Source organism: Chanos chanos, chromosome 8 (assembly GCF_902362185.1).
Source record: "Chanos chanos chromosome 8, fChaCha1.1, whole genome shotgun sequence".
In the NCBI taxonomy this organism is placed as follows: domain Eukaryota; kingdom Metazoa; phylum Chordata; class Actinopteri; order Gonorynchiformes; family Chanidae; genus Chanos; species Chanos chanos.
In genome coordinates, this window is record NC_044502.1 from 10,841,183 (window position 1) to 10,856,461 (window position 15,279).

General features: G+C 40.9%; 1 protein-coding gene across 6 annotated transcripts in view; it reads left to right on the forward strand.

The window, feature by feature from the left end:
- The window catches only part of LOC115818840 (myosin-10), a 40,432-nt gene that overhangs the window by 19,496 nt on the left and 5,657 nt on the right, over positions 1–15,279 (forward strand). For 3 of the 6 annotated variants that reach the window (XM_030782335.1, XM_030782336.1, XM_030782337.1), the window contains 22 exons: positions 2,195–2,287; positions 3,077–3,140; positions 3,502–3,600; positions 3,885–4,028; positions 4,120–4,215; positions 6,172–6,290; positions 6,860–7,012; positions 7,327–7,500; positions 7,689–7,862; positions 8,495–8,609; positions 11,126–11,319; positions 11,412–11,533; positions 11,623–11,692; positions 11,886–12,046; positions 12,173–12,281; positions 12,394–12,525; positions 12,649–12,855; positions 13,001–13,138; positions 13,403–13,526; positions 13,611–13,782; positions 14,542–14,754; positions 14,941–15,085. In XM_030782335.1, coding sequence (XP_030638195.1) covers positions 2,195–2,287; positions 3,077–3,140; positions 3,502–3,600; positions 3,885–4,028; positions 4,120–4,215; positions 6,172–6,290; positions 6,860–7,012; positions 7,327–7,500; positions 7,689–7,862; positions 8,495–8,609; positions 11,126–11,319; positions 11,412–11,533; positions 11,623–11,692; positions 11,886–12,046; positions 12,173–12,281; positions 12,394–12,525; positions 12,649–12,855; positions 13,001–13,138; positions 13,403–13,526; positions 13,611–13,782; positions 14,542–14,754; positions 14,941–15,085 — 3,018 coding nt within the window. Of the gene's footprint in view, positions 1–1,193; positions 1,196–1,224; positions 1,244–1,410; positions 1,416–2,194; positions 2,288–3,076; positions 3,141–3,501; positions 3,601–3,884; positions 4,029–4,119; positions 4,216–6,171; positions 6,291–6,859; positions 7,013–7,326; positions 7,501–7,688; positions 7,863–8,494; positions 8,610–9,184; positions 9,245–11,125; positions 11,320–11,411; positions 11,534–11,622; positions 11,693–11,885; positions 12,047–12,172; positions 12,282–12,393; positions 12,526–12,648; positions 12,856–13,000; positions 13,139–13,402; positions 13,527–13,610; positions 13,783–14,541; positions 14,755–14,940; positions 15,086–15,279 lie in introns of all 6 variants that reach the window. The other 3 variants (XM_030782338.1, XM_030782333.1, XM_030782334.1) reach the window with 3 other exon arrangements.

Genomic DNA, 15,279 nt, shown 5'->3' on the forward strand with positions numbered 1-15,279 from the left:
CCTATTCCATAAATTCTCTCATCTGCTTGGTTCTCAAGTAGCAAGTAGTTTTCCTGTATGCAGTGTCACTGAGTATGAGCTTATTAGAGGATGGATTGAAAATCTACCCTGAGCTGCCAAAGAGCAGTCCCTAGTACAGGCTGTCCAAACATCACCTCTGGAACTGAGGAAGGAATAGACATGGGGTGGTCCAAAACACATATGGCCTGTTAACTGTGGGGGTCCCATTCTTTCCCCACAGGTTCACCCACCTACTGACTACAAGCTATCTCAGTTTTTGCATTGGCCTTCGATCTTTTTTCATTTTTTTTTAAACTATGTTTTGAAATAGTCTTTTTGGAATGTTATGCAGTCTTTGGGCAGTTTTTTTTCTTTTTCTTTCTTTTTTTTTTTTTTTTGCATTAATCTGCAGGTTCTTGTGAATTTGAACTCTATCCTCAGCTGGTCTGAACTGAGAGCATCTTGTTTTTTTATGGGAGAGATTCCTCTTGGCACTTTATTTGAAGTGACTGTCGGGGCACTCCATAAAATGATGAGAGATGGCTTTGTACGCCTGTAAAGGTTCAGTTTATGTAGTCCAACAGGAAAGCTGACTGCCTCCCATGGACACAGTAACACGTTACATTCATGCTCCCAAACCACATGCTCTACTTCAATGGCTCTCGCCCAGCACTGGATTTCTCCCGTGAGTTGGAAATCATGGAGAATGACCACCCACTGTTTCTAATAGGTGATTGGATGACTGCAGTCCTGAATTATACAATTCGGATGTCTCTTTCATGTGACCAGAAAACAATGAGAGTTTATTGCACGCTACTTCCAGGCTCTAAAAAGCTTTTCTGGTGATAAAAGAAGCTTGAGGAGCACCGATGTGACCACCTTACTCGTACTCAGAATTTGGGTTTTCATTATACAATTTGTATGGAGGAAAGAGTTAGCCTAATGAATGCAGGCAGTCCTGTGCATTCTTGCAAAATATTATATTTCAGAATTTACGCCTGAGCCCAGATCATGTCAGACTCAGTACCACAAATTCCCCTGGACCATGTCCACAAGTCTCTCGTCATTTGTCTTTCCTGATGTAATGGGAAAGTTATTTTTGATCAACGCAATGGAAAAGTTCTTTTTTTTCCAGACCATTTTGGATTCATGGGCTTTGGAACAATGAAGCACCTGTACAAACATTCTGTTAGATGTCCGTTTATTCTGAGCTGACAAATTAAGGCCTCATTCGATACTGTCCGTATCAGTACTTGCCTGAACCTGACTGTTCGGCTAACTATTTTATATTTTGGTTTTGTTGCGTTTTCATTTGGTACAAGTGATGCAGTTTTACATAAGACATAAGGAAAATGAAAGCTCTCATCAGCACCTTAATGATGCTCATACGTCATATGTCTGAAGTTACAGTATATGTGTCCTGAAGGGCCACAGGACAACATGTTGCAAGTCTTGGACTAGACTTGTTCTGCTTGACACGTAAATCTACCCCGGATTACATCTCTTGCTCTGATTGTTAAGAATCTCTGTACGCTTGGATCAAAACAATAGAAGATTTACCTCATTGTGGTGCGAATACTCTGAGAAGCCTGTGGAGCACTGAAAGAGCTAAACCTAAGTGACTCTCTCAAGCTCTGTTTCTCTTGCTCTGTGTTATTAAGCAGTGGAACCTTGGACGAAACTTTCTCTTCTTTACTCTGTCGTCTCATCTCTACTAATGCCACTAGTGTGTACTAACATTGCCATACTCATTTGATGATTGCCATATTGAATCAACAGGTGTAGATTGCCTTAGAGAATGGGTTTTATAACATGGCTAACCATGGGATAAGTTATATGGTGGATTTTGGTGATGGTATGCATAATTGGTTGTCCTCAATGCATGGCTTATTGTCACTCTTCACCGATCTCTTTTTTTCAGCTTCTTTTTGTAGTTATTTTCCCTAAATTCTGTTTCCTTACTGCTGGTTAAACCTGGACCTCATATCAGTGATAGCTCAGTTGGGATCATTCTGCTGCCTTCCCTGTTTCATAGCTTATTGTGCTAAACTGTGTAGGCCTATATAGTCTTATTATCCTGTGTAATGGTTTTCATATGTAGGGTTATCAGGCCACAATGATGGTGGACCTCTCTTTTGGTGCAACACATACCTTTTTTCTGTAAAAATAACCTCGACAACCTTTTGACTTGCAGGGAGAGTTAGAGCGTCAGCTCCTGCAAGCGAACCCCATCCTGGAATCTTTTGGCAATGCCAAGACTGTGAAAAATGACAACTCATCACGTTTTGTAAGTGACTTTGTGGTAAACCATTGCCAAGTTTATGACACTACCCTGAAAACTGTAATGTGCTTATGTTTGCAAGTCGACAGTTTCACTTTAAGTTCTATTTAAACCAAATTTTCAGTGCCTACATTTGTGGTCTTTTATTTAAATTGCTGTTCACCTTTCCTGGTTTGTATGGTTTGCATGATAATAATACCTCTTCATGATGAATAGATTCTGTTTCCATACTTTGTTTTTTTGAGTTAAGAAACTCCATACCTCTTGGCCCCAGCAAAACAAATATCCATTACGCCCTGCAGCAGTAAAGCCTCTATTTTTCCATTTCGAGCGCAATTGTATGGCAGCTGAGCAAGATTTAGCTGGCATGCGTAAGCGACGTCAGAAAGCTTTAAGGATGAAAAACTATGAGCAGCTAAGGAGAGGAATTTGATTTTCCCTGCCTTCTTGTAGATAATAGTTTTGGGACATTCCGAAAGAATGGCAGTGCCTACTTATCTTTAGTGGATCTCTGAGTCTGGATACGTTTAGATCTAGAGAAGCTGCCCAGCAGTCTGCTTGACGGGTCACAATCACATCAAAAGATGAAAGTTTAAATGAGATGAATACTTCAAAAAAGGCTGGTTTAAGGAAAGTTTGTAAAGTAAGTAAATGAGTAGGTAGATAGAACACTGGTATTCAAATACGTAATCTTGGACATTTCATAACAGTGCTATATATGTTACTTGCCATCTGTTAGGAAAAATGCTGGTACGTTTTAAACACCCTTGATCCTTTCTCTACTCTGTTACACAGGGGAAGTTCATCCGCATCAACTTTGACGTCACGGGTTACATTGTGGGGGCCAACATTGAGACTTGTATCCTGATACTGTGCAAAGACAATAGTCGAACCAAAAGATGAAGTTTATTTTTAGTGGTTAATATCTAGTGCAGTGTACATCAAGGATATTTTTTGTTGTGCAGCTATGAGTGTCAGTATGGAAACATGAGAGCATGTTTTATCATATTAAAGATCAGTGGAAATTCTATTTGGGGATAAAGGTTTAGGGTACTAATGGATTCAAACTGCAGTTATCTACAAAAATTAGTCATTTACATTCATTGATTGTTCAAAGGAAGTGCTTTTGATTCTGTAGCTCAGGAGTTGTCAGACCACATTTATTTTATTTTTGTACGGTTTGAAAGTTTCCGTCGATGGTCCTTGACCAGATCCACCAGATCTTCTTGAAAAGTCCAGAGCCATTCGCCAAGCCAAAGATGAACGCACCTTCCACGTCTTCTACCAGCTGCTTGCTGGAGCTGGAGAGCACCTCAAATGTGAGTAAGAAATCATAAGAATCATCTATGTGTGTTTTCATAGAGGATAACGGAATGCTATAACACTGGCATGGGTCACTGGTTATTTTCATACAACCACGAGTAGTAGTTTGTTGTCAAGCATAACCAAGGTTGAAGTTCTGTTCTGTTTTGTGCATTAACTGTGGAGGAGCTGTTTATTTGCTGGAAAATGAAGGCTGAGCTGCCCTCGTTTTGTCAGAGGTGTTCAACTGAGTGTCTGGAAGACTAGACATAAATGATTAATACTTCGGTTCCCTTGGCAGGTGATCTACTCCTGGAGGGCTTCAATAACTACCGCTTCCTGTCCAATGGCAACATTCCTATTCCCGGCCAACAGGACAAGGATAACTTCCAGGAGACCATGGAAGCTATGCATATCATGGGCTTCTCCCATGATGAGATCTTATGTAAGGCATCCACACGTCCGCACCCTGACACAACCAGCCCATCATGAACGTTTTTAAGACACTTAAGCGTCTGTGTTGTCTCTCGTTGCAGCTATGCTGAAGGTAGTGTCTTCTGTTCTTCAGTTCGGCAACATTGTGTTCAAGAAAGAGAGAAACACGGACCAGGCCTCCATGCCTGAGAACACAGGTATTCAAATTCTGCCTTAGATGAGTGGCATCATTATCACACTGTAGAATTTTTTGTAACTTATTTTTTTAAATTAACTCAGTATGTTCAGTACTCAAAATTTCAGTCCTTTTCAGTTTAGTGAGGGAAATTCCATATTTGAGGAAAAGGACGAAATTCTAAATGAGTTGTTGTAACGCTTAATAAGGGTTGAAATGAATTACACATGTACAGTGAAAGCTGAAAATCAATTGTGAAGTCTATATAAACAAGTTCTTGTTCTGTTACTGCAGACTTGTGCCTGTGTTCATCTTGCATTTCTCAAGTTTTTGGCTGATTTTGATTCAGCAGGCTCTAGATCTGGGTTTGATCTGTGCAGAAGTGCTCTGCATTATGTCTGTTTTCACAAAGCATAATGAGTGAGGATGGCTGAGAAGGTGAAGGAAACAAACTTTGTCTTTGTAGTCGTCATTGAGTTTTGAGTTGTGTTTTTTTTTTGTTTGTTTGTTTGTTTTTACTTTTCCATCTTTCGTTTTCGTTTTAATTATCAAATTATGTAAAAAATCAAATAAGGATTTTAACCGATTTTTACCAGAGTCATAAGGTGACAGTAGGGTGTGCAACAAAGGAAAATTAATGTAAATTTCCATTTTCGTATGCTGTAGAAAGTGCATGGGTAACTATGCTGCTCATCCATTGTACCGCTCATATTGTTTTTCCTCTTCTGACTCATAGCAGTGGATAACTGTTAGACCACTGCAACTCAGCAATTATTAAAGTTAACATATATACAGTATTCAAAACCTTTACCCCTCACTGATCTCATCTAACTTGGATGATGATCAGAAATGTTCATAGGGTTATTTTGTTTAAGTTTTATCTTGTATTTAAAAATGTTAAAAGAGCAAATAAATAAATAAAATGTAGGTCAGTGGGCGCCATTGAGCCCATTTCTGCATGAAAGGGCAGTTAATCTCCAGAAAGGTATACACCATCCAACCTGCACTGTAGCAGATGCTTTTACACAGGGGTTTCTATCAGCTCTTTGGCCTGATTAATCTTCTGACTTCTCCAGGAATCCTGCTGCGACAGCCTCAAACTCTCCTTGGATCCATTTCACGTGAAGTGAAAATACCTTAATAGCCGCTCTGCTTAACATTTCAATCAAACCTTTTTACCCACTGGCGCTGTAAACAGCTGCCTTTTTGACATCCCTGCGCATACCGAAACGTTTATTCAGTTGGCCGGTAGAGTTATTCCATTTTTCTTTTCCTTTAATGGTAACATTTCAAACATTGAGTCAACTGAAGATAGTTTGTATTTTTAAGGCACCTTTCTGTTTGAAAATTTGGAAAGAATTTAGTCTACTGTGATAGTACATCTACTGATTTTTTTTTTTTTTTAAAGGGGTTTGGAAGGATTAATTTGTTCAGTTTACGTAGCCTTTCATGTTGTTAATTACTACAGCACGTGGGGACTACACACATCTATAAATATATATTATTTGACACATTCCAAATGCATTTTCTCTGAACCGCAGACCCTGCTTTTCTTAGAAGCAGTCAAGTTTTCATCCGACTCATCTTTCTACGGCAGTCTGATTAGGATTGGGTTGTAAAGTGTCCTCATTGTCACGGACGGATCTTGGATCTTGAATTAAATTGTTAACTCTGATAACATGTTGGCAAAGAGATAATAGGTCCTCAGAAGAGAATAACCAATGAAGTCACAATTCCAGTGGTGCAGCGTCTAAATTAGGCTCGAGTGCCACCGCCATTAGAAGTGTTACGGTATTCTCTTTTGTAAAGGACAGCTTTCTCCAAAAACCATGTTGATGACACTCCTCTGAGAAAGAGTGCCATAAGCAGCCTGAGAATTTTTATTCAATTTATTTTATGTTTTAGCTGAAGGCCCCCATTTCAATTATGCTTTTTCTCTTCTACCCCCCCCCCCCCCCCCCCCCCCCCCCCCATCTAGCTGCTCAAAAACTCTGTCATCTGCTGGGCATGAATGTAATGGAGTTCACAAGAGCCATCCTAACCCCAAGAATCAAAGTGGGCAGAGATTATGTACAGAAAGCCCAGACAAAAGAACAGGTGGGTAGAACCCCTACGTGTGCAGTCCCTCTTCCTTTCTATCTGTCATATTCCTTTCACTCGCTCAACCGGGCAACAGTTCACTTCTCTTACAGTCACCTCCCTGCACCTCTGTCAACACCTGACAGGCTTGGGGGTTGACTCAGACTGAAATGTTAGTGCGCCCTGGGTTTTATTTTTTGCCATCCAGTGTGTGCGCGCTTCCTTTTCACCTCTGTTATCAATTTAAAACAATAGGGTAGGAAGCGGCCCCTCCTCACTTGTCTCTCTTCTGGGATATCACTGGTCTGGTGTCGTAAATGGACGCACTGCAATAACATCCAAGCCATGAAATATTTTAATTAGTCTTGTTAGACCAGTAACTAGTTTTCGGCTCTACTCGAAAGGTGCATGAAATGTCATAAATCAACTTTCAATATTTTCATATGACAAAAGAAAGCATATTGTATGTCTTTTGTTACACCCACAATCCTCAGTTTGAATTTGAATACATTGTTTTGTTTAGCAACCTGTTTTAACCTCGCGAACTCTTTGCCATGTCTTTGCTTTTTTACCCTGTGGGTGCTCAGGCTGACTTTGCAGTGGAGGCCCTGGCCAAGGCAACATATGAAAGGCTGTTCCGTTGGCTTGTTCATCGCATCAACAAAGCACTAGATAGGACCAAACGGCAGGGAGCCTCCTTCATTGGCATCCTGGATATCGCCGGCTTTGAAATCTTCCAGGTGCAGCACACGAATAACAATCAGCTCTTTATTCTTTCAAGACAGAGGTTTCAGCACAGACACAGTGCAGTTTACTCGTTTACTCACAAATCAACGTGTATGGATTTCATAGACATAGATTTGTGCTGGATAGTTACAATTGAAACATGTTATAAGTCTAGACCATTATTTACAAATAACTGGATTGCAAAATGTTTGTTTTACATTTGTGTGCAGTCAGAATCAATTTGGATTAAGCCAAGATCAATAATAATTTTGATTTTGACACATCCTCAACATGGACCTGTAAATATCTCTCTGTCTCTTCCATGCAGCTGAACTCCTTTGAACAACTCTGCATCAACTACACCAATGAGAAGCTACAGCAGCTCTTCAACCACACCATGTTCATCCTGGAGCAGGAGGAATACCAGAGAGAAGGCATCGAGTGGAGCTTCATTGACTTTGGACTTGATTTGCAACCTTGCATCGATCTGATTGAGAGACCAGTGAGCACTAGCTACATGCACATGATGTTTTATCGATTTGAGCTGTGGGGAAGAATGCTTGTTTTTGAATTTTGTGCTTGAATTTTTCAGAATGTTTTGGCTAATTTGAATTTTTCATGATGTTTGACTGATTTTGAATTTTTCAGCTTGTTTGATTCATTTGCATAATTTGATTTGAATTTTCGCAGGCAAACCCCCCAGGTGTATTGGCCTTGCTTGATGAGGAATGCTGGTTCCCCAAAGCCACAGACAAGACATTTGTGGATAAGCTGGTACAGGAGCAGGGCACTCACACTAAGTTCCAGAAACCTCGGCAGCTGAAGGACAAGGCTGATTTCTGTATCATTCACTACGCTGGCAAGGTATGTTCACAAGTGATGGTGAGAAAATTGTCTCAAGCCTGAACAGCAGGTACACTAGCTTTGCTCCCCGACATATGGTTCAAGAACAAAAATTAAGCCTCAGCAGAATTACCCCATAAAACGCTATTATGTAACAAACAGCACGGTTCACTGCACCGACGGGCCAATCAGCCTTAAATCCTTAAGTTGTTTTTTTGCCCTCATTTCAGTGTAGTTCAATTCTGATACTCAAGGTCAAATGTTGGAATGCGGTTTTGTTGATTAGATCAGTTGCGGCTGGAAACGTTGGCCGGCAGTAGAGTGTTACATAGAGGTCCCCTCGTGTAGCATGATCCAGCTGTGCTGCGTGGTCATTTGAGTCCACATCTGTTTCATATCAGCAGATCTGCTGCCATAGAAATTTGATAGTACATGAAACAGGGGACTTTCTGGACTATTCGCTTTCTATGAGGTTCCCAATGGGTGGGGACGGCGCTGCTTTGTTTATGTTAAATACGAACCAGAGCTCAGGGACAAGCCTTAAAACCTTATTCACACTTCTTTTGCTCCAGCTGTCAAATAAATAAAAGAAGGTGTATATATGTAGATAATTTAAATGCTTGTAAGTTATCTGAACCTTTTTTTGTCTTCAGGTGGACTATAAAGCAGATGAGTGGCTTATGAAGAACATGGACCCTCTCAATGACAACGTGGCTACGCTGCTTCACCAATCCACCGATAAATTTGTAGCAGAGCTTTGGAAGGATGGTTAGTACTGCATCTCAAAATAAACCCACACTGTCCTTACATCTAACACAATTAACAGACCGATTTTTGTGGCCCATAGCTCCGACTACATACATACATAGTTCTGATGAAAGAAACTGTTGTCTACATGCTGAAGTTTATTTCTTGTCTGTAATGTCAAATGCCAGCAATGAACTGAAAATGGTCTATGTCCCAGACAAAAGCTTTTAAAGCTTCTTCAGTTGTCCCACCAATGAACTCCAAAATGCCAAATTGTCAACAATTTAATTTAATTCCCTGGGAAGCTGAAAATATTTCAGAATCTCTTACAGAGAGCTTTACCCCACTCTAATTTTCAGGAAATGAACTGAATCCTTTTTTAAGCTCAGTCTGATTGCTGCACATGAACCTGTCTAACATGGTGGGAAGATGCCTTTGACTCTTCACCTATTTGTTGTTCTAACCAACATGTTTATGTATGTTTGTGTGAGCTTGTTGTGTTTTTGTCTTTCTTTTTCTTTTTTTCTTTTTTTTTTTTTTTGACCTCCTTTTCTCATTTTCTTACCCACCCCTCTTTCTCTGTTTCTCTGGCATAGAGATTCAGATTATTCAAAGAGCGTCATTCTATGATGTCTCTAGTCTCCATGACTGTCCAGGTGAATGTATACGATGCTGTAGGTCTCTGCTTACCCATGCATTGTGTACTTTCATGGCTTTTAGACTCGCATGTTCTTCATTTAGTATTCACTAACCTTGCAGACTTAGCAACAGCACCTTTCAGCAGTTCTGATCGGTCTAGTCAGCTGGTTTAGCCAATTTGTTCACAAGTAGTCTTAACATAAACCGGATTCTGTTTGTTGCCAAATAATTTGGAACACTATTGACCTTACTTTAAACTTTACACAAAAATCCTTGAAGAATTCTGTGCTGCTGGTAAGCACCACTCTTGCAGTTGCAACTGTGTTGCAGTAAATGAGAATATAGAAGCGATTTTTTTTTAAAAATTTTTTTTTATGTATATATATTTTTTTTTTTTTTCTGTCGCCAGTGGATTTCTGTTGTCATGGCCTTTTCCATCAGTTCCACTGGGTTGAGCAGCTTGTTTACTTAAAGCGTCAGAATTTTTTTTTTCCTTTTTTTTTTTTTGATAGTTCATGCGAGTGAGACAGGGTGAGTTTGGGTGAGGGGTGGAGGAATTCCATAGTGTCTCATACTTGGGTTGTGGAACAATACGAGTTTTGTTCCAGTGGAATCTAAATGACTCTCAGCGTTGCCCTCCAGTTACTACCACCAAATGAGTGGCATCCGTACGAGAGACGTGGATGTCATTTTATGGGTTCCCCCCCCCTTTTTTTTTTAATGAAAAGATATCAAATACTTAAGGCAGCTCGTGACTGAGGGCTCCTTTTTATGATCCCTTTTCTTGATAAATTAAACTTTCAAAGAGCATTTGTCATCTGATACAGATATCTAAAATGTTTTGCAGTTGATTTGGTGCCCTCAGTAAATAGTCTCATGACTAAGAGAGTTGGGGAAGAGAACAGATAGGAGCCTCTGGTGTGGGCTCAGGGGTAACTAAGAATATAAATTTTTTTCCCCAACTAAAAGGAAATCATTCAGTTTCCATTATAAACTTGAAAAAGGCAAGGAATTCTAAACATGGAAGTCAGATGGTAGTTTGCTGCTGTATTTGTTGTCACTTCATTCTGATTGGCAGCCGAGATTTCTAAATATTAGCATAGGGTCAGAGAGTCAATACTGAAAATTTGGACAGAACAGTCTGGCAGCTTCCATCTGTTAAACTCACTTATTGTTGATGTGCAAAATACAACTTTGATATTAAAAAACAATCTTGGTTTATTGGCAGTACGTACATAATTTCCTCCGCAGTCAGGCAAACAGACAATAAAGTTTACAAAAAAACAAAACAAAATTCAATCATTGAAAGTAAAACTGAGTGGAATTTGAACTTTTGCTTTTGCTCCAGGACTTAGCAGCTGTTCATCATTTCAAGCCAGTGGAAATGAACTTTTTTCCACCATTTAATAAGTAATATGTCCTGATATAGTGCATAATAAACTACTGTTCTAAGTAATAAAACGTTCCCTGTATCCACACTAATATCCATGATCCTTGCAAATATTTATTCTTAGCTCTTACGTGGTACTTTGTAAGATACCAGCAAAAGGGAGAGTGTCTTCATGTCTATTTTAGTCTCTACTACAGTGTTTATGAATTCATTTCCTTTGCCACTATACTCAATTCATGCCTCTCCACATGGACCCACTGCTATAGTCATGACCCTATAAGACACAGGCTTTGCTTAGGCAGCCAGAAACATGGCAGAATTCAGAAACACTCATTCGTAGTGCGATTATAGAGGCATACATGTAAACTTCCATCGTATGCTGCTTCTGTAACCAGCTGCTGTTTACTGCCATTACCTGTGTTTAAATATTTATATGATATCTGTATGGGATGTTTTTTTACTATCAGGCTCATCCTGCTCTTTTTCCTTGTCTCTGTCCCAATGGCAGTGGACCGCATTGTTGGCTTGGACCAGGTGGCCGGAATGAACGAAACAGCATTTGGTGCCACTTACAAGACCAAGAAGGGCATGTTCCGCACTGTGGGCCAGCTCTACAAAGAGTCCCTGACTAAGCTTATGGCAACCCTGAGAAATACCAACCCCAATTTTGTCCGCTGCATCATTCCCAACCACGAGAAAAGGGTAGGTGGCGTTTACTTCAAGACTTGCTCAGGACACGGTACAGTCTGTCGATACTGTTCAAAAACTTGAATTGACAATGTCTCCGATGTTAGGCAGGGAAGCTGGAGCCCCACTTGGTGCTGGATCAGCTGAGATGTAACGGAGTTCTGGAAGGAATCCGTATCTGCAGACAGGGCTTCCCCAACCGCATTGTCTTCCAAGAGTTTAGACAAAGGTATAGGACCAAAAGAGCTCAAATGAAAACATCTATGGATTTTTTTTATATGATATTGTAGACAGCATATTTCCCTTTTTCTTGTGCAGATATGAGATCCTTACTCCCAATGCAATCCCTAAGGGCTTCATGGATGGCAAACAGGCTTGTGAGAGGATGGTGAGTGTCGTCTCCTCTATTATGCAATACAAGAGACTTTTACCATACACGAGCAGTATAGCAGTGAGTCGTTGAGTTTTGTATTGCTTGCAACATGATAAAATCTATTGGATTTTGTGTCTTGAGTAACTATGAAGAGACCATTACCTGCCTTGTTACATTTAATGCTTCTTTTTCCTTCACCATCTCAAAGATCCAAGCCTTAGAACTTGATGCAAACCTGTTCCGGATTGGGCAGAGTAAGATCTTTTTCCGCACGGGAGTTCTTGCTCACCTTGAGGAGGAGCGGGACTTGAAGATCACTGATATCATCATCTACTTCCAGTCTGTGTGCCGAGGATACTTGGCTCGAAAGTAGGTCCAAGGGTTTTACATCTGTGTTGATTACCATTAAAGTTCGTGGAACTATACTTTTAGCAGGAAGTAGTTTGATGATGATAGCTACACTTTATCGCACTTTTCTGTGTCCTTTCTCTTAAGGGCCTTTGCAAAGAAGCAACAACAGCTGAGTGCTCTGAAAGTCCTTCAGCGGAACTGTGCTGCTTACCTTAAATTACGCCATTGGCAGTGGTGGAGGCTCTTCACTAAGGTGGGTTTTGGCTATCAAGTACTGGGATTTTGACCATTGGGCACTGTGTATGACTAGTGTTGGTATGTCTACCTTTGTTAATGTACATGTTACTTACACACTGTGTTTGCAGGTGAAACCTTTGCTACAGGTGACCAGGCAAGAGGAGGAGCTGCAGGCCAAAGATGAGGAGCTGATTAAAGTGAAAGAAAGACAGACCAAGGTGGAGAATGAACTAGTGGAAATGGAGCGTAAACATCAACAGGTCTGTGAAACAATTAGCGCTCCACTAATTAAAGTGCCGTCTGTCTCTGGCTCCTGATTGAAAGAGTATCGTTAGTGTGGTTGTCTGCCACTCGCTCAGGCTGCTTGGTCATCTTCCTAACAGCTCCTCGAGGAGAAGAACATTCTAGCAGAGCAGCTGCAGGCTGAGACAGAGCTCTTTGTAGAGGCTGAGGAGATGCGTGCACGCCTGGTCGCCAAGAAACAAGAGCTGGAGGAGATCCTCCATGACCTGGAGTCGCGCGTAGAGGAAGAGGAGGAACGTAACCAGAGCTTGCAAAATGAGAAGAAGAAGATGCAGACGCACATACAGGTAAGGACTAAAGAGGGGACTGCAGCAGGGCGGGTCCTTTGGATCCTTTTCCATTGAACTACGGTTTGGTGGATAAGCACTATTCCAACGTAAATCCATGAGTGACAGCTAAACCTGTACTTTTATTTGCGTTTGTCCTTGGAAGGACCTGGAGGAGCAGTTGGATGAGGAAGAGGCAGCTAGGCAGAAGCTTCAGCTAGAAAAAGTAACAGCTGAAGCTAAGATAAAGAAGATGGAAGAGGACATTTTGCTGCTGGAGGACCAAAACTCCAAATTCCTAAAGGTTCGTAACACGGCACTGCTTTGCTCATTGGTATGTTTTCAGTAATGAGCATTCAAAAATTCACCTTATTATTAAAGAAAAAGTAAGTCACAAACAATATTTAATGGTTACATGTTTGCAGAATATCAACTTCCGCATATCTGCATATCTATTCTTTGATACTTCATATGTATACTTTATTATATTATGCATATACTATGTATATGTTCTGCCAAATCAGTGCTCTCAACAGCAGCGTTTTCTTCTCCTCTCTCCTTTTTCCAGGAGAAGAAGCTTCTGGAGGATCGAGTCAGTGAGATGACCTCTCTGCTTGCTGAGGAAGAGGAGAAGGCCAAGAACCTCAGCAAAGTGAAGAACAAGCAAGAGATGATGATGGTTGACCTTGAAGGTGAGAGCGTCAGAAAACTGAAATGAAAGTGAAATGAGATTGCTTCCACAACAAATTAATTGCCTTTGTATTTTTCTTCATCAGAGCGTCTGAAGAAAGAAGAGAAGACTAGGCAAGAGCTAGAGAAAGCCAAGCGAAAGCTGGATAGTGAAACCACAGATCTTGCAGATCAGATCGCTGAGCTGCAGGCCCAAATAGAGGAACTCAAAGTCCAACTGGCCAAGAAGGAGGAAGAGCTTCAGCTCGCACTGGCAAGGTGATAACTGATTTCATTTCCCATTGCTAGAGGCTGATTATCCAAAAGACAGTTTGTAGGTGCAGTTCCATGGCTGAGAAACATTATGCGGATATGTTACGCTGCCATCATGTTACCACGGTATTCTTAATGCAAAACGTTCACTCATTGGTCAGAACAAGGTTACTTAGTCCTCTCAGGATTTGTTTACTTTGTAGACTTAGCACAAAGGAATTCACAATGGAATGCAGGCCACAAATCTAATCTACCCTGATTACCAGACGCAACAAATATGCAATCTGATTATGACTTTCTCTGTTGCGTTTACCTTGGCAGGGGAAACAGCCTTAGGATTACACAGGTGTGAGAACTCTGAAATACTGCCACCCTGTGGTTCGGCTGAGTTATGGTCATTATAGTTGCAGCAGTCATTGAAAGCAGTGTCTTTGAAACCAGTATTTGTGCAAGCTGTTTAAACTATTAAATAACTGTTACAATAATAATTAACTATGACTATAATAATTATAACTAAAATAATTTTGTAGTCTATGGCATCTGTGCGGTAACCTGTAATGAAAAGTATGTAGTGTCCACACTATCACACTAATGTCAATCAAAGCACAGCTTTGAGGGCGTCAAAAAACCCATCTCAGATCAAATAACATAAAGGATGAGGTTTGATAAATTGAACCTTAGTGGACTACGTGTGATGACACAAATGCTTGCCGTTGAAACATAGAATTACATTAGATGTTCTTTTCGATGTGTGTAATATGACAGGGGCGATGAAGAGGTGGCCCAGAAGAACAATGCTTTGAAGCAAGTGCGGGAGCTACAGGCTCAGCTTGCGGAGCTTCAGGAGGACTTGGAGTCAGAGAAAGCAGCTCGAAACAAAGCTGAGAAGCTCAAAAGAGATCTAAGCGAGGAACTGGAGGCCCTGAAGACCGAGTTGGAAGACACCCTGGACACCACTGCAGCCCAGCAGGAACTCAGGTAACCTAGGTTACAGAGGTCTGATAAGGTTCCTGCCAAACAGGTCCAGACCAGTATATCTATTATATGGTCCCAATAAGTACGACAGCACACTTATTTGGCATGGCGTGACACTGGCTTGACTGGTACAATGACCGTGACGCATTTTCATGGCTTACCATACCGTTCCCCTTGCTTTCTGTGAAGGACCAAGCGTGAGCAGGAAGTGGCTGAGCTGAAGAAAGCCATCGATGAGGAGACCAGGAATCATGAGGCCCAGATCCAAGACATGAGACAAAGGCATGCCGTAGCCCTAGAGGAGCTCTCTGAGCAGCTAGAGCAGGCCAAAAGGGTGGGTCTTCTAGAAAAGGCCTCATTGAGCTGGTCTAAACTTGACCTGGACTCACTCTGTCATTTTTAAATGCTCTCAGTCCCTCTCTGTTTTTGAAGACAATTATCGCTCCAACTTGATGGAATAGTTATCTACATAATTTCATCTGCCTCACTATTCTAGATTTCTGTTTTACTTTAATATTTTGGGGGTTT